The following is a 24,051-nucleotide window of genomic DNA, read 5'->3' on the forward strand; positions in this document are numbered from 1 at the left end:
CATGCCACTCCCTACATGTCAGAGAGGCCTGGAATCTGTCTGGCAGCCTTTTGCTTTCTTCTTCTTCTTCTTCTTCTTCTTCTTCTTCTTCTTCTTCTTCTCCTTCTCCTTCCCCTTCCCCTTCCCCTTCCCCTTCCCCTTCCTTCCCCTTCCCCTTCCCCTTCCCCTTCCCCTTCCCCTTCCCCTTCCTCTTCTTCTTCTTCGTCTTCACTTTATGGACTGGAGGTCTCTCTCTCCATCCTCTTCCAAGTTACATCTTTATGCCAGTGTCACTGAGTGCTGATCTCACAGTGATTCTGAGAGTGTAGGAGAATCCTTCAACCATTGTTTCCTTTCAGAACCTCAAATGGTATGCCAACTCCTTGTTCAGAATCTCCATCTTAGTGTCCAGTGGACATTTCTAGCTCCACATGGCCCCAACAGCCTGTACTCACACCCTCAAAGCCTTTTTTCCTTTGGGTGTTCTCCATTCCCTTAAAATGCTCTCAGCAAAAAAAAACAAATACTGATACCCCAAAGTTTAAAGGGCAGAAGGAAAACATTTACCGTTAATGTTTTTTTACATCTATTATAATAGAATGAGTACATTTCCCCCCAGTAACAGTACAAACCACCTTGAAATTTGCTCATTTTATTTTTATATGTAAATCATTCCTCTTTCTTTATAGCTGCATTTCCATTATAGTCTCATGATTCTCAGACATTTCTATATGTAGAATATTGATGGGGTACCAAGATTTAATACTTACACAGTACTCTTAAATTCAGGTTAACACAAGTGGCTAGAATCCAAAGTGTTAAATGTTAAAACTGTTGGACTTTTGAGGGACGGGAGAAGTAGGTCTATGTAATTGATAAAAATAGTAGGAATGGCAAAGACGAGCTGACTGAGATGTAATTGAGCCTTGAAATTTTCAAATACAAATGCATGTCAAGAGCGAAGTATTGTGGGCTCGGCTTGTTTTGAGTGGCAGCAGCATAGTTTATCTTTCTCTTCTATCTAAAGACTTTCTTCCTTCTCTTGGTAACAAATCTGTAGTTTAGTGTCATGAAACTTTAGTTAGCGTTTGACATTTGACAAAAGTTTTAATCAAACATAATCAAACAGAGGAAAACAACATGGAAAAATGTAAAGAGGAAATGAAGCATTTACTCACGGTGGGGGAAAATAGACACTACTGGTGTCCCAGAAAATGTTTTATATTAGGAAGATGCTGAAAAAGTGAGAATGTGCCGTCAGCTGTGTGAGCTGTAAGGTCCTTGGAGAAGCATCTGCAACCCCCACCTTCTCCAAATGTGGCTCCTCTATCTTGGCTGGATTTCCACAATGAGCAGTTTATGAAACCTAGATTGTGACTCGCATGGGGGAGGCCTCCCCTGGCAGGGAACATGAAGCTCCAATTGGCTAGGTGAGGGTGATAGGTACAGGCATCCATTATTCTGTGTCGAGTTGAACCAAAAGGTGCAGTAAGTCTGTTTTCCTGCTGTCATTCACTTGCTAGATTTTCTAACTCTGTTATTGGTAGCCTTTGAAAGGATCAACAAACCAATGTCTACCAGAAAGTGGGCTCTGGTCCTGCTTTACCAGAGCCACCAGAGTCCTGCTCAAAGCACACACTAGTCCAACCATCTTTCTCAGGACTTCAGGAAGAGTTGGCAGTCTGCATGTAGACTCTTAAATACGTGTAGAGTCTTAAACACAGCAGAAGGCTTGTGAGCCATAGACATTAAAAACTGTTTTCTGGGGCTTATTCTTCAAACATATTTGTGCCATGGCCAAAGGGATTTACTTTCAGTGAAACTGTGGCCTTGGGCAAATGAATAAATGCATCGAATAGTGTGTGAATTCCCTACCATGCCTTGGTGACTTGATGCTTCCTCATTTGCTTTGGGGGAGGTTTACTGCCCAGTGATTCCACTCTGAGGAAGCTGTAGATACAGCCTGTTTAAAATCATTCCCAAAGCATATATTTATGTTTATCTTCAGGACAGAAGACTTAACATTTTTTTTTTAAATACCAGTGTTCTCATGATTGCGCATTCTCAGCAAGCCATGTAAAGTCTGCTTTTCCTGTGTATAAAACAAGGAACTTGGGGAATGACTATTTGGTCAGATATGGCCGTGTGGTCCAGGTTCCTTTCCTACGCAATTCAAACACATGGTCCATGATATCATGGAGGAAAGAAGATACACGCATCAGAGGACTATGTGGTGTACTGGCTAGTTTGTATGATTCCTTCCAGTTCTTATTTTGATTCAGTTTTATTCCTTCCAGGATTTCAGTTAGTGATGGTTGAAGAATGTGCTGGGTTCTGTTTATGGAAGAAAAGTTTACAGTTGCAGAGGTGAAGTTTAAGACTTGCTTGCACGAGACAGTACCTGTTTACTGTGTGGTCAATGTGAAATGTAAACGGGACAGAGAAAATATTCATGTTGTTATAAAGCTCAATAGAAAAGGTGGATCATGTTGGGATAAGTGTTTGGAATGTATTCAAGAGAAATAAATCTGAAATTAAAAATTAAGCAAAATAATACTAATTAAAATAAATACTTAAAACTACAAGATTCAAATGTTAGTTTTCCCCATGGCCAACTATGTATAACTTTATAAAGTAGTTCAAAAAGCATATCATATTTTAAATAAAAATTAAGGTTATACCAAAAAATGTTGATATTTGTTTTATTTAATTTGATAGATGTACGAGAGCCTGGGTTATTATTTTGCTTTGGCTCAGTAGTTAGGAAATCTGAGGTATGAACCAGATGAATGAAGAATAAGAGTGCTGAAGCTCATGGTGGATAAGGTCTGGGGACTTACTTATTTGATTTGTTTAAATAGGCTTTGTTTTGAAAGCAAGAGTGATACTGTGCTTATAGCCAAGCATTCAAAAAGGAATTAATGTCCAGAAATCTCCTTCCTGATTTCTAAGTAGAAGTAGCTACTGTTGGCAGTTTTGGAGTATTGTGAATATTATTTTTTTTCTCACAGCTATAAAACATGCGTGTCGATATACACACTTGTGTGCATATGCTTATATGTGTGCGCATATGTACTTGCATATCAAGTATGCCATTTTGTGAATTATTTTCACCAGACAGCTTTTCATGAGCATCTATCTTTTATACATATATGTGTACATTTTTGCATATATATCGGTCTAGTTTTCTGTACATTCATGTCTGATCTGATGGTGATTTTGCCATCAAAGTCTGTGATATGAATATTGCATGTGTCTTGTGCTTCCTTTATGGGTGGATCTTTAGGTTGTTTCCAATTTTATTACTTTTATAGCCAATGAGTTTCTTTGTCAGAATATATTCCTAGGACAGATTCTGAGAGGTAGAATTAGTCGGCTTAACCTGAAAATTAGTATTAGGTTGAACCTACTCATTCTCCCAGCAGGAAAGCCCACTTCAAGTGTGGCACATATTGTAAGCAGTCTTCAGGACTGTTGTCCCGATTACTATTCTTGTCAGCAATGCCTTGAGGGTGATAATTTGGGGATATTATGAGCAATCTCTTGGTCACCATCAACTTTTCTTAATGCCTTCAATGAGTAAATATAACATGTCTAAGATATGATTCTTATTGTGATTTTTATTTTTTAAATACCATGGCCAGAGGCACCTACCCTGAGCTTCTGTGTGCCCTGGAAAGTTGCAGACCTTCCCTTAGCTGGCAATGGCAGAGTCCTCAAAGCAGACAGAAGAGCAATAGTATTTTCTAACTTTGTGGTGCTGGGGAATTGGTCTAGGACTTCTGATATATTATCTACTGTTGAACAATATCCACAGTCCTTGAGATCATCTTACATGACCACTGGGTAATTTATGGATGATGTCTTGAGGACATAAACTAAATTTGCTAGGTGGGAAGTTCCCTTTCTTTCTTTCCTTCCTTCCTTCCTTCCTTCCTTCTTTCTTTCTTGCCTTTTTATGTTAAGGCTCACTATATATCAAATATTTTGTAATTAGTCTTTAATGAAAGTTTAATTATCATTAAGAAATTTTAGTCTAAATATTCTAAATATGCCCCCACTCCCATGTCTCTCTCTGATGATGGACATTAAACCCAGGGACTTATGCTTGCTAGGAAATTGTTTTACCTCTGAGCCACTCCCTTAGCTTGTATCTGAGTGTGCTGAGATAACTGTCTCTTTTCTCCCCTCCCTCCCTCCTCCTCCCTCTCTCCGTCTGCCCTCCCTCCCTCTCTCCCTTCATCCTACAGTACTAAGAGTCACTGTAGAATTTCAGGCCCCTTCACCTTTTTAGTTGAAATGCCATATTTACATTATATTCTGGTCTTTCTGTGCTTTGCAACACTTAAACTTTAGGAAGCACCCAATTCTACATGTTTACCCTAGAATTCTGAGGACCAGGCAGATGAGTTTAATTCATATAAACTTAATCATTTTTGTCTCTGCCTCACCTTGTAGTGAAAGTCATATTCTCAGGTAGGAGAAACAGTGTACTAGAGTCTCACATATGATGGCAAAACTATTTTACCCCCGCTACTAGAATTTGAAACCTCGGTTTTATTTATTTTTGATAAGGTCTCACCACATAGCCTTCGCTGGCCTAGGAATCCTTATGGAGGTCAGGCTAGTCTTGACCTTTAGGCAATCTTCCTACATCTGCCTCCCAAGTACAAGGATTAGAGGTCTGCCTTGCCATGTCCACTGGTAAGCTTTGGTGTTTAGAGCGGTACTTTACCTCATTCTGATAATTGATCCATCATTCTGTAAGGCTAGCTCTTCACTCATAGTGTCTTCTCTTGTGTTCCCCAGGCCTTCTTGCACCGAATGAGCCAGTGTGCAGCAGCAAAGGTTGACAAGAATGTGACAGAGGAAACGGTGAAGGTGAGCAGGCCGCTTTAGCCCTCAGTGCCCTTTCGTTCTTCGCATCTCCACTCTGAGCTCCTCCAGGAGTGACTAGCGTGGAAAGAGGGAGCTAGAGCCTGGGAAGAGAAAGGAAGAGGACAGCTTACATGTCCTAGAGAATTCTTGTGCTTACCAAGACCATGTAAGCATTTGAAAAGATGAAAAGTAAGCCTAAGAAATAAGACTAGACCTTCACTGTGTATGAGAAGAAGGCTGGACGAGGTAACAGACAGTTTGCCAGAGTCGTTCAAGAAGACAAGATATGGGGAAGTGGGAATTCCAGTCTCTGATCTCTCATGAGCAAAATTTGGATCATCCACTGCTACAGAAAAGAATGTAATACCCAAAAGTAAATTCCTAAGCGTTTCTTTACCTTGTAAAATGTAGGGAAGAGGTCCTGGATGTGACTTAGTGGTAGCATGTGTTTTGGGTTGGTTACAATGTCACTGCAGACATGAGAAGAACTGAGAAGTACCACCAGTAACTTAGGTCTCAGAGAGTGGCTGGAGAGTTTGCAGTGTCTAAGAATCTGGGTTCCATCCCCAGCACCCCCTACACACACACACACACACACACACACACACACACAAAGAGTTTTGAGAAAAGAAATAAAGAATGGTAAATGAAAATTTATCTTTTGTCGTGGTTGCTGATTATGCTCTTGCTGTTTTATTAATAAAAAATTAAAGGGTTTTTATATTCCTCTGACTGTTTCCTTATGGGTTATATATGTAACTTGCAGATTTTTCTATCATGGAAAGCTTTAGTTAACAAGCTTTGGGTCACAGAAAAAGCAACCTATGATTCAAGTGGACTTGAGCACTCACTCACAGGGACTCCAGGTGAAAGAAAACATCTGTACAGATGTTTCAGGGTAGGCCAAGTGTAGCTAGGGCTGCAGCACCCAAAGCCGCTGTCTGGGTACAGCGCAATGACCTTGCAGTTGACCCTGCTGTGACTTGTACACATACACACCTGCCAGGAGGAAGGATGGACCATTCTGGGCTACTTTTCCTAGTGTCGAGGACTTTCCCAAAAGTCTGCCGGCAGATCTCCCACACGTTTACTTATAGGCATTCAGGGAAGAGGATGGCCGTAGCAGGCTGGGATTTGTCCCTCAGTCTTTTTCCTGAGTTTCAGGATGGTGTCCCCATTCCCAGAGTTCTGTGGGAAAACAGAAGTCAAGATGAAACTGGCTTTTGCTTGCTGGGTAGGAGGAAGCGTGGATGTGGAGTGGCTGTTCAAGGTGCTGGGTCCTCCTGGGCTTTTTAAAGTGAAATTTTTCAAATTTGCTTCACAACTGGACGTAACAGATTTTATTGCTGTGTTTATTTTTAGATGCTGTTCTCCAATATCGAGGAGATCCTTGCTGTCCATAAGGAGTTCCTGAAGGTTGTAGAAGAATGCTTGCACCCTGAGCCCAACGCCCAGCAGGAAGTGGGAACCTGCTTTCTTCACTTTGTAGGATAATATTTTTTTTCCATCCCCTGTTTATTTTCAAACTCCTTCTCTCTTGATTTTAAGGACTGCATCTTGGCAGAGTAGTATGGGTAAATTCAGCGTGAGAAGTAAAGCCGGACACCAGAAGTGTGGGGTCTTTTAAGGCCAGTGAAATCTTGCCCTAGGAGCCAGAAAAGGGGAGGGAGTCCCCCATCATCCATTTCACTCAAGGAATAAACAGCCTTTTCTTTTTCCTGACAAGCTAGTTCTTCGCATCCTCTGTAGCTTTGAATTCTAATGAATATTCAGCCCGTTTCATAATGAATGGATTTTTATGTTTCGCTCAAACATAGCACATTTTTCTTTTGAGGCAGAAAATTCTCACTCTTATAATGGTGCTGCAAGGCCTTTCTTTATTGGTCAGAACATTCCCTTGTTAACTTTCTGGTTACCAACCTGGAGGCGAAGGGACTGCTGCTTCCCATGACTGGTTTTCCTCCAGGGTGGCTTCTCAGAAGTTTGTTTGGAGCGATGTTGGGAAGAACGAGGTGCAGGGACTCAGTTGTCTGGAACACCCACCCTGTGCCTGGCCGTCAGTTCCATGTATTTGTCCAGGATACCTGGAACTGTGCAATCGATTTGCAAAGCAAGAAGCCACCTGCTTGGTGTTTTTAAGAACCAAAGGGTATTCATACTACTACAAGAACAAATTTAAAAAAACATTGTCATTGATTCCTTTCCATGAGTGCTAATTTTCAGAACACCTCTCTGAATCAAATGCCCCCCCCCCCCCCCATGAGTATCTGACATACACAGCTAGGTGAGAATACAGAAATGCCACCCAATGACTATCTGACATACACAGCTAGGTATGTATGAAGCTTTGTGTATATTTTCTGTTTAGTCATTTTTCGTGTAGTTTCTTTATCTACATGTGATGAACAGGCTTGTTTTGTAATCTGTATATATATGTTTTAATGATTGTTTTACCAAAGGGAGATACTCCTGGGGACTGGGTTGATTATTAAGCTGTGCATTTCTTGGTTATGGCTGGGAGCTGTGATGCTCATATCCGCTTCTTCAAGCCTGTTTCCTTTCACAGAACAGTCAGACTCCCCTGCCAGCTGGAGTAGCTGTTATCTCAGGCCAGGGATGCTCATGGGAACTCTGCACCCTGACAGCCATTTCCTTAGTAACACATTATGAATCTGTCATCCATAAATGCCTCTCAACTATTTCTGAACTTTACTCTTATTCTGGCTCCTACCATCTCTTGAGGCTTGTAATTCAACCCATGCTCTGCTGGCTACATAAAACAATGCTTACTGCTCCTAAGTCTGTGTCTTTGAAATTCTGTTCTGATAACTTGGTTAATCAATTATTTGCATTTTTCATTGGGCTCCTTTGATAGCTATTAATTATAGCTCAATTGGGAGCAGTCCTATAGATATGGTAGAGATCCCAGAGATCATGATAGCAAAATTCTTCATTTTTGGAAAGAAATCTCTCTAACACGTGAAGGCTGTTTGTGTGGTTTCCCGGCAGCTCAAATGATTAGATCTTGATTGATTGGTCACACCTCTGTCCATCACTGGCCCTGCCATTTCCACTGAATGGCCCTGTTTTGGAACCTTATAGACGTTCATTTCTCACAGAATAAAGGCCATTTGAAAGTAGCTATAATAGTATGTCTTGACCTTTCTGTCTTAAACATCTCTCTATGAAGCAATCGCTGGGATGTTGTACCTTCAGGGTCTGCCATTATTTTAGTTACTTGTTGCTATGTGCTTTTTTGTTTGTCCATGTCCCTTTTAAATGTGACTGCTATGATTGGCTAAGGTAAACATCGGGGTTCTGTCTCTCATGATTCCTGTGTGAGGTATCGCGTGCCTCTTCTCTCTGTCTAGAATGATGCTGTCCCTCCTTTTGACTGGGAGATGTCCATTTATCATTTATTTCACTGGACCAAGGTCAGAAGTAAGATTAAAAAAAAAAGCCATGTCTGACTTCTCATGACAAAGGTAAAAAACCTTCATTCTCTGAGCTTTGCCACCATTTGACTCACTCCTATTATTGCATTCATATTGGGGCAAATTTATCAACTTCTTTTCTAGGCTATACTTATGAATGGGGGCAATAAAAAATTTACACACATGTCGTGTGTCTCTGAGACACTGTACCTTTGTGGAGTGTTTATGCATATCACATGGATTAAAATTTCAAAGTAATGTACAGTAATTCTCACTTATGCTGTCTTTAATTCACAGAAAGACAAGTTTCGTATCTACGATGAGTATTGCAGCAACCATGAAAAGGCACAAAAGCTGCTTCTTGAACTGAACAAAATAAGAACAATCCGTACGTTTCTTTTAGTAAGTGCACATTCGTCTGTAATCACATGCTGGCATTGGTGGAGGGCTCTGTCTATAAGAATGCATGTGGATATTTGTCCTGGGCTACGTCTTAGCACTTGCAGACTTGGAAGATAGTCCATAGATGCTGTAAGCATCCGGATCTGGGATGAGCATATATGTGAGAAATGCTGCTAATGCCCTCTCCTGGCTGCCGGAGAATTGTCTGTACGATCTCTTCAGTCAAGCAAAGAACTGAGGTCAGAGTTCACCTTTGCCTTGCGTCCTCAGCTCCTCAGGGATCTATTACTCCTCAGAGGACTGGAAGTAGGGCAGTCACAGGAAGGAAGCCAGTGTGGAGACCGGCTGCTCCCCTGTAGACGTTCATTACTCTGTTTTCTTAAGAGCAGCAGAATTCAGTGTTGATTTCCTTTAAGACAACATACATAAAGGCATGTTTAAACAGCTATGGACTACCATTGCAAGTGTCTGATGAAGTGAGAGGGGTTGTTAGGCCATCCCCCAAAGTCTAGCTTTAGAGCACTTCCATGTACTTGAACAGGCTCCTGTCTTTTGATAGTCTATTTCCCTTCCCACCATTTGCTTCAGGCTACAACGATTTGCTCTCTATATAGAGTGTCCTTTTTATAGATAAAGTCATAAATTCATATTCTATTCATATTTCTATTTATCATTATAAAATATTGCTTTCATCTTAAGTGGTACTTTTTAATAACATCTATTTTCCTTATAGTTATGGAAGAATCTCTCAGTGTTTGAAATTCTACATTAACTCTTATTTTTTAGTGACTACATACGATCTTTTAAATGTTCTGGTAGCCTGCACATTTCCTTTCCTATGCATGTTCATTTTCTGTTAATAATGATTTTATTCCAAAATAATATAGTGGAAATTTTTGCTTTAGTGTTTCCTGGAAGGAAGTGCAAAGTGTTGAGGCCTCTCTCCCTTGTGTAGCTTCTGTCATCTGTGCCACCTTCTATGTAAAGAAGCCTACACCACTCATAGTTTTCTGTTCCCTACTTTTCTACAGTCTACCACCTCCGCTCTTCTTCATTCCTTTCGATTTGACATTGACTGTGGTAGCCTTTCCTGTGAAGGATAACCCTCAGTTTTCCTCTTAGTCATTCCTACTAGTTTATCGGGAGATGTCTTTGTCTTCAATTTTGAAGGGTAGCTCCATTGAGAGTATTCTTGATTGCAACTTTCCTTTTCATAATTTTGAGCTGGAATCCACTACTACGTAATTGCTTCTCATGGGACTGACTCTGTTGTTTGTATTGCTGCTACTGTTTACATGCTACTGCACTGTCCTCCTGCCAGGGTTTTTTGAGCCCAGGACTTGAAGACTAGTCTAGGGAACATTGTATGACTCCATGGCTTCATCTTAAAGTAAATAAAATAAAATAAATTGTGAATTTGCAGGGATTATTAAAATAGTCATTACATAATTTTTCCTTTTATTTAATTAACCTTATGCATACATTAAATAAAAATAATAGTAATTATTTCATTATATTGCATGTATGGGTGCTTTGCCTGTATAAATGTTTGTGCACCGTGTGTATAATGTTTTTGAAAGTCAGAAGAGGGTGCTGGATCTCCTGGTACTGGAGTTACAGATGGTCAGTTCCTCGGCAAGAGCAGCCAGTGCCCTCAACTGCTCTCATTGCTGTGGCCACCACATCCATATTGCCTTTTGGGTCCTTGTATTTGTTTGTTTTTCTATAATCTGTTATTCTCTGTTCTCCTTATATTAATTCATCTGTAACTCAGTGAAGTATTTTCTTTTTCATCGCGTGTCTCTTTGATTTGGCTTCACTGTTTTTCTCTGTTGTTTTTTTCTGTTTCTCTGCTTGCCCTTGGTGTCCTTCAGTTATTTAAGAAGTGCTTAAATTCTCTGGGTATACTTGTAATAGCTATGTTGAAGTCTGTGCTAAATCTAATATCTGGGTACACTAAAGAATTTTTATGGACTATGACTGAGTCAAGTTTTCCTGTTTCTTTTTGTATCTCATAATTTTAAAATTAAAAAATAGCTTGACATTTTAAATGACTTAATAGCAACTCTGGAATCTGTGTTTCCTCTCTGAGATTGGTTACTGGGTTTTTGTTTTTGTTTGTTTTTTCCTTGTTGCTCCGTTCTGTTCTTAGTAACCTACCTAGACTCAATCTGACTCTCATTTCTCTGAAGACATCTCTTCTTAGGTTACCTTCATTATTTCAAAGCCCTTCTTTTCGAGATCCCTGCTGTGAGTGTTCAGTATGTCAGAGCTACTCTTCTCATTATTGTGGACCCAAGTGTAACTATAATTATACACACAGTTGAAGGCCAGAAAATTTGCAAGGCGACTCAGGGTTTTTCTCAGGGTGTCTACGAAGGTCTTTCTTTGAATGACACACTCTTTATGCCATGTATATCTCTTTAGGTCGTCAGTGTTAAATTTTTGGCCAGTTTGCTGGAAGACCTCAAGTATAGCTGTAGTCTCAGGCACGCGTTGTGAAAATGTCCTGTTTTGCTTATGGAATGTGTTAGCATTTTGTACAACACCATTTGATATGAGATTTTTGCTCTTTGCAACTCCCTGGGTAGAGTGTAAGAACTCTGCTGTTTTGTTTAGTGTGTCCTGTCATTAGCAGTGTTCACTTGGAATCCTACTTAGTTTTATTGGTTTCGTGATTTTATGTGAAGTCCTACTGAAAAAGCCACGAGTCAAGAATGTGGGTTGAGGTGACTCACAGCATACTCTAGCAGACAGAATCTGTCTTGATAAATCTGTCATTCATAAAATGAGGGATGCTAACAATTACCCTTTGGGATTCATCTAACCGTTCCCAGGTGTGGAGTGCTGATGGTATGAGTTAGGGGCTTTGCTGGAGCTGCCATCTCAGGAAGTTTTTAATGTCATTGAAAGTTATTCCGTGGACTTATTTATTTTTATGATTATGGCACAGCTCACAGTTGGCTGTACATACCCATATCAATCATGAATCCAGAAAACGCTCTGAGGACGTGCCCACAGACCAATATCAATCATGAATCCAGAAAACGCTCTGAGGATGTACCCACAGACCAATATCAATCATGAATCCAGAAAACGCTCTGAGTACGTGCCCACAGATTAATCTCTTAAGGGAAATGCCTCAATTGAGGTTCCCTGGGCTCAGGTGATTCTCCTTTGTGTCACGTTGACAAACAAACAAACAGAAACAGTACAAGTGCTTGCTGTAAAGGCATGAGGACCCATGTTCTGATCCCTCAGGCTCATGTAAAAGCTGGGGGAGAGTCCACCTGTAATCCCAGCCTTAGCGGGTAGACATAGGACTCCCCAGAGCAAGCTGCCTGGGAATAATAATGATATTATTATTATTATTATTATTATTATTATTATTGTATAATTGTAATAGTGAGCCCTGTCTCATTGAGTAAAGTGGAAGGGTGATTGACAGTGTTTCCTGACATCACCTTTAGCCCTCCACACACACAGATCACATGTACCTGCACAGATGTGCATGCTCACCTTCACACATAGGTGTCCACAATGTACAGGCATGCATACATGTATGCATATGCACACATATAGTTGTCTCTCTCTCAAACACACATGTGGATAAAAAAAAATGTTAAAATTAAACTAGGCTTTTTCAGGACACCTCATGAACCATGAAAAAGAGGAACTACGTTTTTGAGATTGCTAACTCATGCTGGAACTGGAACCTTTAAAACATTCGTGGAACTGAAAAAGCATGGGATAAAACCGGACTCTCTGAATATGGCAGACAATGAGGGCTGCTGAGAAGCCAAGGACAATGGCACTGGGTTTTGATTCTACTTCATGTTTTGGCTTTGTGGGAGCCTAGCCAGTTTGGATGTTCACCTTCCTAGACCAGGATGGAGCGGGGAGAACTTTGGACTTTCCACAGGGCAGGGAACCCTGACTGCTCTTCAGACTGGAGAGGGAGGGGGAGAGGAGTGGGGGGAGGAGGAGAGGAGTGGGGGAAGAGGGAGAGGAGTGGGGGGAGGGAGAGAGGAGTAGGAGGCTGGGAGGAGGCGGAAATTTTTTTTTTCAATAAAAAAAAACGATATTAATCATTGTAACCAAGGATTTCTCCCAGGGAAACCATGATAGGTACTGTGAAGGAACGCTGACTGCTCTGTCTTCTGTGATGTTTGGGTGAAGTGACCATCCTCTAACGAGGTACCCATACAGAGACTGAGACTGCTGTCTCATGCAGGGAAGGACTCTGTGCCCAATGGTGTGCCTTTGGAATGTTCTCCCTTCAGCTCTTCTCCTCCTGGAAACCCATATAGAATATTACTATAAAATAGTGTCAGCGACTATGCTAACCTCCCATCGTAGCCTTCTGAAGGTTCTCTCCTTCCTGCCTGATGGATTAAGTGCTCGTCTGGGGTGGCCACTCTGGCAGACAATGCAGAAAGAAGGTTCTCACAGGTCTTTCTCATTGTAGTATTGTTGAGAAGACTAAAGGCTGTCTACTCAAGTGGGTTTTCTCTTCACCACCACTTTATGGCAAGCCCAAGCTGCTTCTTGTTCACCCTGTGATTGCTAATGTGGAGATTTTCTCATCTGTTTTGCCCTTGTGGAGAGCTGCTCTGATTTCCTCTAAGATTGACTGCCACATTGTCTTTTCTTAAGTATGGTCATGTAACAACAGCAGTAGCAGCAGCAAACATGACTGAGAATCACCCGTTTAAAGGATTCCAGCATAACAGAGAGCAAAACTCTGAAATGAGATCAAGTGGGTCGCGTCACCAGTCGGTACTGAAGTCTGACTTCCATACCAGAACCCGGTGTCTCGGTGCCTGCTTTTCCACAACATGATGCACTTAAAAATGATTTATTTTCTTGTTTCTGTAAATGTACCTACTTGTTTGTGTGTGTTCAGTGTGTATGCAGGTGCCCGAGAAGGCCGGAGGAGGCAGTCACATGCCTTGGAATTCAATCTACAGGCAACTGTGAGCTGCCCAATCTGCATATTGGCAACTGAGCCATGGCAAGAGCAGCAAGCTTTCTTAACTCTCTAAGCACCGTGCCCTCTCTCCAAGCCTCTCAACAATGCTCTTCTGTAAACAAAATATATCTGCTTTGTATGTTTCTCTATTTGTTCTTGCTCTCCCTTTCTTGTTTACTCCCTTTCCTTCATGTTCAGAAGAATGTATGTGGCTTACACTCGAAGTTATAGGTTCACTTTGGGTTCTGTACCCAACACAAAAGGCCTGCTCTTCACTGTCCTTGTGACATGATATAGAAGGACACCTGTTTTCACAACCTTTCAGAGTGCAATTTTGGCGGAATAGTTTTGCAGCCTCAGATTTGCAGGATGTACTTATGTATGTTTGTTTTCCTTGCAGAACTGCATGCTGCTGGGAGGACGGAAGAACACAGACGTTCCCCTGGAAGGGTACTTAGTGACCCCAATACAAAGAATATGCAAGTATCCTCTCCTCTTGAAGGTATTGAATGCTGCAGTGTGTGTTAGTGTCTTAATATTTTGTTGACTTCAAAAATAACTTTTAAAGATGCTGATATTCTTGAAAGAAGAGACCATAATTACTGAAAAAAATGGCTCTTTTGTCATAAATTTCTGTATGGAATAGGAAACGAAGCTTTAGTAGAAAGGCCATTAAAGGAAGCTTTTAGTGCTCTTTGAAACACATGTACTTGTTTGAATTTCATTTGGAGTAAATGCATTAGCTTTAGAAAAGACCCCATTAAATCCATTATGGCTGGTTTACATAGCATTTTAGCCACAGAGAACTTTGTATAATTCCACTGTTGTTCTATTTTTGGTTTCTCTATATTGTAGTGACTTGATGCTAATGACATTAAGGTTAAATTACACAATGTCAAAGCTTAGTGTGTCAGTTAGGTTTTTTTGTTTTTTTTTTTTTGTTTTTGTTTTTTTGTCAACTTGATACTAGCTCGGGCCATCTGCGAGAAGGGGACATCGATTGAGAAAATACCTCCATCAGTTTGTTGTGTGGAAAAGTCTTGGGGGCATTTTCTTGATTAACAATTGATGTGCGAAGGTGCAGTCCACTGTGGGCAGATGGAAGCTAAGCAAACCATGGGAACACACCAGTAAGCGGTGGTCCTCCTTGCCTCTGATTCAATTCCTGCTTCCCGGTTTCTGTCCTGATTTCCCGTATAGATGGGCTGTAAGCTGAAACAAACCCTTTCATGGGTCATGGTGTATATTATAACAATAGAAACTTAACTAATACACTTGCCTTTTAAGCAGTTACTGTAAAGGGGTTGTGTGGACCACATGGAACAGGCGTGGTAGAACACAGGGTGGAAAGCACTCCTGTCACAGAAGTAAACACCACCCTAGCAGCTGCTGCGGGTTTGAAAGTAACCAGAGTTTTTAGTGTGATGAGACAATGTTGTACAGGAATAGCAAGTCTGAAACTATAGCTTTTGAGATTTCAACCTTAGGGTAGGGAATTGGAGGGAGAGGTGGATGCATGAACCCTGAGTTCAAATCACAGTGGTTCTTTACTAACTCTCTGTCTGAGTTGTGCAATCGAACCTCTTAAAGCCTTGAGTTTGCATTGGGAGAACAGAGATGGTGACAAAGATTATCTTGAAGTCATAGTATATGAATTTATATACAAACACATGGATATATGTTTATTTACATGTACATAGGACTCTGAAAGGATAATTGATTTTGCAATTTTACATTTATCTTAGAATAGTGTTTGGTGTTATTCATTATCATTCATATCTATTTTATTCTTATTTATTTTACTAAATTAATTATGGATTGTTTCTGTTTTTTAAAAAATATTATGAAATACTATGGACATGTAAACAGATGTGTTGGAGTACCTTTTGGAAGATAAATGTTATGAATAGTAACTAGAAATAAATATTGTTATAGTTTTATGAGTTGCATAAGTTGACTGTCTTATAAATTTGTGTGTATTAATAGTATATGGGTTGTTATATGGACTAGTTGGTGTAGGTTTGTGCACATGTGTAAGTGTGCTTATCATGTATATATGCATGCATGTGGAAAGCCATTGCTGAAATCCAGTCACTGCTGTCTAGGGTCTTGATCAGGTTTGGTTTCTCCATCAAGTAAGAAATAAAAAGACAGAAAAAAAAAAAAACCAAATGGTTCCAGCACAAACCTTAGGTCCCAGAACTCAGGAGGTAAAGGCAGACAGATCTCTGAGTTCTAGGACAACCAGGACTACATAGAAACCCTGTCTCGCAAAAAACCAAAACCACAACCACCCTAAAAAAAGAGGCAGGAAACAAACTTTATTAAAAGTGTAGAAGTACACACATACACACACATGCATACACATACACACACATGCACACACATACACACACATGCACACACATACACACACATGAACACACACAGAGACAGAGATAGATTCAGAGTCAAAGAGAGACAGAGTGAGGCAAAAGGTATTTAGAAACTAAAAATATGAACCTGCTGGGAGGGCTTGGATCTTTAAGGTATCATTAGCGATGTAGGGAAAGTCCCCCTGTCATTATTTTTGTCTGGTCAACTTAAGAAAAAAGAGGGATCTGATAGGCCTATAGAGTCAGGTTTTGAACTGGCTCTGGTCATGTCGGGGCAGGTCAGCTAGAAGGAGCACCCCAGTTGGGGTTGGAGGGGAAGTTCATCAAGGCTTTTTTCTGGATGAAGAAGCTGGAAGTTGGCCATCGTGTTGTATACCAACGTAACTTTCGCCTATCTGTCTGCTTGCTTTCCCCTCTCATTGGTACCTGTAACCTATAGGGCCACTAGCACAGTTTTAAAGCCTAGCAAAGTATGATTAAAGAGAGTGTTGGTCCATGGACACCATTGTTGAAGGAGGAGAACATGTAGGAACACCACCTACAGAATCTGCTACATGCCTGATCATAAGCACTGGTCAGACTATGATGTCTCTACCTCCTTGATCTACTGCTAGCTGTTGGTTTGACTCAAGAGATTGAGGTTCTTTTAATCAGTGAGTTTCAAATTATCAGCAAGCACATGGGTTTCTTCTATTTCAAACCTATGCAGAACATCAAGGGACAAGGTCAGTGAAAAGACTTCCTCCCACATTGTTACTGATGCAAATTTTGGACAAGGGATCAAGGTCTAGTATAATGAGTGAATTGGTGCACCAGATTCTCATACTGGAAAGCTGAAGGTCAGAGGCCTTACATGAAAAGTCAGTGAAAGTAACCATCCCCTTGATCATTCCCTTCCAAAAACAGATGTGCTTGCTAGTGTACCAGAATTTATTTTTTCTGAGGTTAGACACCAAGGGCCAAGTGTGAATGAAGTCAGAGTCTCTTCCTTTTTTGAACAGAGCCAGAGCTCACTCTCTAATTAGGGATCAATATAATCCCCCTGGATCAGGTTTGGTAAGATTGCCCAGCGCTATCCTATCGGCACTACTTGGGTGCCATTAATGATTTTCCCAAGACTATAAGTTTTATGATAAGGTATTTATTTTGTAGCTTCAGTCAGTATACAAGATGAGATATTACAGTGGTATGGAGTTTTCTTTGAAAGAAAGGGCATACCATAATTAGGAACGATGTTCTCAGAGTTAGGTTCAACATTTGGGAGGATAGGCCATTGACACATAGGCAATTTGGATCCCATTTCATTTCATAAAGTTAATAAACTTTTGTTAGATATAAATACAAGCTCTCTTTCCTCATGTGATGGAAATATTTTTTTGGAGACTGTGTCTAATAGGTATCATCTATTCTTTAGATCTGAATTTTCTTTTGTTAATATGTTCTATTCTCTTCCTTCTGCTTGGAATAAGAGATTGACTTTATGGCTTGTTTGGCTAGGGAATTCTTTTCAAGGGATTGCCGTTCCTCTGAGGTGGCCCATTCTAGCACTTTGGTGAACCCTAAGTTTGTGCTTATTTTTCCAAGGAGATAACGCATGGTTAGACAGAGGATGGATATTCTTGAGGAAGTTTGTCTCCCAGGTTTTTGTGTGAGGTTAAGGTAACTGGGGAATTCTCCTCAATCATAGATTTCTCAGGCAAGATTAGGGACAACAACTGGGAAACTTGTCTCTGTTTTAGGGCTGTGAATTCAGATTAGAATAAAAATGGGAATCCAAAACCAATAGGTAGCCTATAGGAGGTTCGGAGTGGTGGGGACAGTCCCCAGGTAAGCCCAAGTCTGGTGTACCCACATGGATTCCAGTTTTATCTGGCATGAATAGTAAGTGTGATATTGGAGAATATGTGAGCCTACTGGGTCACACCTTGTACCTGGGAATGTCCATTAGGAAATTCCGAAGTTGCAGGTATAGGGTAAGGTTTTGCTGTCTTTCTTGTTTTGTTCTGTTCTATATTGCAGTGATTTTCACATATTTGGATCTTTGAACCAAATGTTTGGTTACTCCTAGTTGGAGAAGACGATTACAATTAGGTGGCTTCTATCATGTTGATGGTGATCAGAAAGGGTTTGTAGCTGTTGTCTTAAAAACATTTATTATCCTGGAAGGGATAGAATGAGTTGGTCCCAATGGGGGTCTTGGTCAATGCAGAAGAGATTCTGTGAAATGTGTTCCTCTTTGTCAAGGTCTAGGTTGGTTTTATTTCTAGAGTAGAGTGAAGGTCCTTTCCCACAATGGGGAAGTGAAACAGGAAACCTGAATGAATGCTTCACGTGCCGTGCGCAGTGTGGTTTCACATTCCTGTTATTGTCTGTCATACAGTGAAAGTGTTTTTATCAACCCATCTTCTAGAATATGGCTGAAAGATCTCCAGAGTCTGTGGAGGATACAGGGTTATTGATAAGGAGGTAAAAAATCTCCAAAAGGGCCATGATCAAGAGAAGTGACACCATGGCCTGTGTAGGAGAAGTCATGATAGCTAGAGAGCAGTAACTGTGGCAGGCAAGTGAGAAACCAGTGCCTAGAGAGGATAGCACAATCATGCAGAGTCATTGAATTTGAGCAGGGTTGACATTTGAAGATCAGTTTGAGATGACATTTTCCTGGGGTCTCTTGTTTTTTCAGGGAAGCCCGAAGCAGTCTTGAACCTGGTAGCTGAAGCCATGTGTCTAGTTCTGAAACTCCACCTCCTGTGCAGGGGTGGGGGGCGTTGGCTAGCAAAACAGGATATGGGCTTTCCCATAGGAGGTGGACAAGGCTTTCAATTTGAGTCTGATGTCTTGATTAATACTAAGCTTCCTGGACAGAAAGAGGGAGTTGCTTTGTGTCCTTCTTTGAAAAAGCATGTCTGTAGTTCTGATAGATCTCCTGGAATTTTGCCAGCTGGTGTTGCAAGTCACCATTGATTGTTTCAGGGTTTGGTCAAGGTCATTGGTGAGAAGAGTTTTACTGTGTATGAGACCTTGGAAATTAGGCATATTCCTAAATCTGAGCTGGACCAGGGGTAAATATATATATGCCCCATGGATTTCTCCAAATAACTTCCTTTGGTGTCTTTTAGGAGAATACTAGCCTACTTTAACTTTCCAGGAGTCTTGGGCTGTCAAGAAAATGTAGATGATGCAGATGATACTGAATTTCCAAGGCTTTAGTCAGACCCTGAGAAATGAGCAGGCCTGGCCCATTGCCACTCTAGAGACTTTTAATTATTCAAAATCTAGTAATTATTTTGGAGAGCAACACCCTAGCTACCTCTGGTTTTCTGATAAAATGTTGGGCCTATTAGCTGAGGATTATTATTAACTAGCTCTTACAACTTAAATTAATCCATAATTCTTGTCTATGTCTAGCCATGTAGCTTCATACAGTTTCTCAGTAAGGCATTCTCATCTTACTTGCCCAGTGTCTGGGTGGTTATTGTGTCTTTGCCTTTCCTCTTCCCAGAATTCTCTTAGTCTGGTTGCCCTGCCTATACTTCCTGTCTGACTACTGTCAAACCAGTGTTTTATTAAACCAATATGAATGACAATTTCTTAAACTGTACAAAAGCATTCTCCCACAATATTTCCTCTTTTTTCATTTCAAAACAAGAACTCTGAATCTAATCTCCTTTGTTTAGCTTTTTCCTGACCATTGTCCATAACAACTTGTAACTAACACACTAAACAAAGACAAACATCCATAATCCATTTTGTTTTTGAGGACAGAAATGTGGGCATAGTTTTCTAGGCTACTTCCTGCTGACTGGGGACACTGGTAATCTTATAGGAACCCAAAGTAAATTTAGGATTATGGCCAAGTCTTGACTGATGTATTCTGTGAGGCTGGATGATCCCAGTCACTAGCCTTGATCCTGTTCTTGATCCAGAACTCAGAGGAGACTACAGCAGAGGTGCTCTGAAATATTGGCTCATCTGGGCCATCTGCTCCCATTGGAGATTTTTTCAGGGGGTCTTTCTCAATCAAACCTTATTTTTCTTAACCAAGAATGAATCCACAGCCTCTCATTTCCTATGGAAACAAAAGCAAAACCTCTTCTCCAAGGTAACCTATCTTTTGATTTCAATTTTGAAGTCAAGGCATTTTCAAAATCTATAGGTTGGATTGATCCAACAGCATTTATAATCAAATGTCTTTTAGGAGCTGTTGTTCCTTCCTCAGCAACCAAACAGACAACACAGTAATATACAATACCCAGACATTCTGTGTATTTTCCATCTTTACATGGGATTTTTTACTCTATTTTTTATTTATTTATTTTTTAATATTTGTTTTTTTGAGACAGGTTTTCTTTGTATATCTTTGACTATCCTGGAGCTCACTCTGTAAGCCAGACTTACCTTGAACTCACAGAGATCTGCCTTCTTCTGCCTCCCAAGTGCTGGGATTTAAGGCATACACCAACATGCCTGGCTACTCTATTTCTTTTTTTAAGGACTTAATCCTTTTTCTTTTCTCTGCCAAGCCTACCCATATTTTTGAATACACTGTAAACAATTTAGAGACATTTGTTTTTCCATTTGAATCTGTCTTTACTGTAATATCTCTAACTTTTTCTGAGCACATGAGTCTTAAATCTGCTAAGTAAAAATCTAGGATTAAAGCTGCAGCTTTGGTGTCTGACTCTACCCCATTCCTTTGCTTTCTGAGAGTCTAACATCATGGCAGAGGCACTTGCAGGAGTCATATCTATTGACACAACTCTGTGGCATTTCAAGGTCCATGCCATCATGAAGAAGCATGCCTCAGACTGCTCATAAACATCACTGAAGTGTTTGGTGGCAGGACCTTTTAAAAGAATTGTGAGAATTTTGCCACTAATGCTGAGTCAGGAAGCCTCTCTTAAAGGAGTCTCACCTCTGCTCATCACCAGGAAGCAGAGCCTACCAGAGAAAAGACAGTTACCAAGAAACTGTGTTTGACTCTGTTCTTGTCTGTCTAAAATCCTTTTTAAAAAACTTTCTCAATCTTTATGTGGGAATTCTGGCCAGAAGTTGAGTGCCATTTGTAGACAGAAGTTTCTATCCCACCCAGCCTTGCAGCCATTCATTTCCAAAGAAAAACACAAAGGCTTATATTAATTATAAACTGTTTGGCCTATTAGCTGAGGATTATTATTAGCTAGCTCTTACAACTTAAATTAACTCATAATTCTTGTCTATGTTTTGCCACATAGCTTGGCACCTTTCTCAGCAAAGCATTCTTATCATGTTTCCTCTGCATCTGGCTAGTGACTGCATTTCTGCCTTTCCTCTTCCCAGAATTCTCCTAGTCTGGTTTCCCCACCATTACTCTTTGCCTGCCTACTGGCCAGTCTTTTCTGTGTACAAGAGCTTAACTGCACAGTAGTTATGTCTCTGCCATATCTCCCATTTTTGTACTGTCTGATGGATTGTTTCTTTTAGGCCTTGTCTCTTGAGCATTTTTTTTTTTGCCAGTATGAGCATGCTTCATTGTCCCAAATGATATTTCAGATGAGGGACTTTAGAACTTTTATTGTAGGGCAGTAATAATTGGTGCTTAGATGTTAGCTGCCATCATTGCTAATGTCTGATTTTAAAGGCTAAAGCTGGTTTCTCAGAGGAGTTTTTTGGCTCTTTCACAAGGCAGCAGAGATTCCTCCCAGAGTACACCATTCCTTGTATTCCAGTGCAGCCCTCTTGGCCTCAGAGTCAGTTGTCCTACTTCTTTGGCCTGTGGGTCATCCCCTTTCTGATATCCAGGACAGTGGGTGGATATCAGCCACCCGAGTGACCAAAAGGATTGCATTCAGGAGCCTGTTGTATGGAGCTTCGGGCCGCTTCCCTGATGCCCCAGCTCCCAGCCTCCTGGCTAGCTTATGCCCCAAAATAATTACACGGAAACTATATACTTTTAAAGACTGCTAGGCCCATTAGTTTTAACCTCACATTGGCTAGCTCTTATATATTGATCTAACCCATTTCTAATATTCTGTGTAGCACCACGAGCTGGCTTACCAGGAAAGATCTTAACCTGTGTCTGTCTGGAGTGGAAGAATCATGACGATTGCCTGACTTGGCTTCTTTCTCCCAGAATTCTGTTCTGTCTACTCCGCCTACCTAATTTTCTGTCCTATTAAAGGGCCAAGGCAGTTTCTTTATTTCACCAATGAAATTAACACAAAACAGAAGACTCTACCCCATCAGGAGCCTAAGAATTTCTTGGGATTATTTGATAGGGATCTCAGCTGTCATTAGGAGGAGGCCACGTTCCTTCTCTGTGGTTCTATGGCCATGGAGGATGAGGAAGTCGTATTTCACATCTGTGTAGGTAAATATTGACTCTTTTCCCTTTGGACAGTTCTACAGCTAAATTAAGTGCTTTTAGCTTGCCTAGTTGAGTAGTAGAGTTTGGTAATATTGGTCCTGATTCAAGCACTTCCAGTTCAGTGATTATTACATTTCCTGCATGTCAGATCTTTCCTTCACAAAAGAAATTCCCTCTGTCTAGAGGACCAGTCAGGGGTTGATCTGAGAGACCAGTATGGGCTATGCAGTTTTCTGTGAGGACCTCCTGACAGGAGTGGAGAGGCTCCCCTTCCTTTTCTGAAAGGTTGATGGCTAGGTTCAGGCTTGGACAGATCTGGAGAGTAATTTCAGGTCCCTCTGCTATGAGGGTCTAATATTTAGGTAACGTTCTGTGAAGTAGATTTGCAGTGGTTCTAAACCTGTGGGTCACAACCCCTATTGAGGGTCCAATCCCTTCCACTGGGGTTGCCTAAGACCATCAAAAATCCAGATATTCATAACAATAGCATAATTACAGTTATGAATTAGCAATTAAAATAGTTTTATGATTAGGGCTCACCACAACATGAGGAACTGTATTAAATAAAGGGTCTCAGCATTAGGAAGGTTGAGAGCCACTGAGTGTTTCTCATATTTTTCAGAATGACCCAGTGTAATGACACTTGTGAACTGTGAGGGGGAGCCCTAGGGAACCTTTTGAGCTCCAGGAATCTGGAGTCTGGCAGTAACAACTGCTCCCAGGACTTGCTACCTCATCTAATTCCTTAGCTATCTGTATGACTTGAGGAAATGGAACATGTGTTGAGTAACTCCCCCCTAGAGCTCTTCCCTGTCTCTCAGCTACGTACAGGTGAAACTTAGGCTTACTAGGCAAGCCTAAGGCAGGAGCTTTGGTTAGTGACTTTTCAAGTTTTCTGGAAGGCTTGCTGGGACTAAGCAATTCAACTCTGGTGAATTCTTGTGACTGAGTCCCCTTACAGGCCTGATTTAGAAGTGTCGCCAGCACTGACTATCCAAGGAGCTACATTCTACAATATTCTATAACTTACTGAAAGGCTTTCATCTGTGTGAGGGCTTGGGTGAGCATGCATGGGAGAGAATGAAGGCAAAGATGGGTCAGACTCATTCTGGTCCTAAAGCTCTGGGCACTTTTGGAAAGGCAAGGCCCAAGTAGGCAACTTCTGCTTCATATAGCTGGGATTTTCTGGATGTTTTCTCAGGATACGAGGCTTTTGGTTGGCTCATCTACATGGTTATTATGATAAGTTCATCTCATCCAGTCTCAGGAAAGAATAGGCAGACTGTCTCTAAACCCCTGGAATAGGACAGTCCAAATAACTTATCTTGTTCTGCATGTGGGGTCTTCAAAAGCAAATAGAAACTGATTATGGGCTGAAGTGAGATGTATAGAAAAGGGTCTTTATGATCCAGCACTTGCCAGGTGGTGGTGGTAGCAGTAGCACACAGTTTAGTATTAGCATTTGGGAGGCAGAGGCAAGCAGATAATCTGAGTTTGAGGCTATAGGCTGACCTATAGAATGAGCGCTAGGAATCGCGGCTACACAGAGAAACCCCATTTGGAAAAACAAATAAACAAACAAGCAAACAGATCTAGCACTGACTAATGAGTCTTATTAGGGAAATATAGGTGAGAAGAGTGTGAGAATTAGGAGCTACTGGACGG

At 40.9% G+C, this 24,051-nt stretch overlaps 1 protein-coding gene across 1 annotated transcript in view; it reads left to right on the forward strand.

The window, feature by feature from the left end:
* The window catches only part of Prex2 (phosphatidylinositol-3,4,5-trisphosphate dependent Rac exchange factor 2), a 289,087-nt gene that overhangs the window by 67,355 nt on the left and 197,681 nt on the right, over positions 1-24,051 (forward strand). The window contains exons 2-5 of the mRNA XM_041667469.1: positions 4,789-4,860; positions 6,220-6,342; positions 8,589-8,693; positions 14,066-14,167. Coding sequence (XP_041523403.1) covers positions 4,789-4,860; positions 6,220-6,342; positions 8,589-8,693; positions 14,066-14,167 — 402 coding nt within the window. The remainder of the gene's footprint in view (positions 1-4,788; positions 4,861-6,219; positions 6,343-8,588; positions 8,694-14,065; positions 14,168-24,051) is intronic.

This window comes from Microtus oregoni, unplaced genomic scaffold (assembly GCF_018167655.1).
Source record: "Microtus oregoni isolate MIOR12 unplaced genomic scaffold, Mior012 000017F_ref0000208, whole genome shotgun sequence".
Classification (NCBI taxonomy): domain Eukaryota; kingdom Metazoa; phylum Chordata; class Mammalia; order Rodentia; family Cricetidae; genus Microtus; species Microtus oregoni.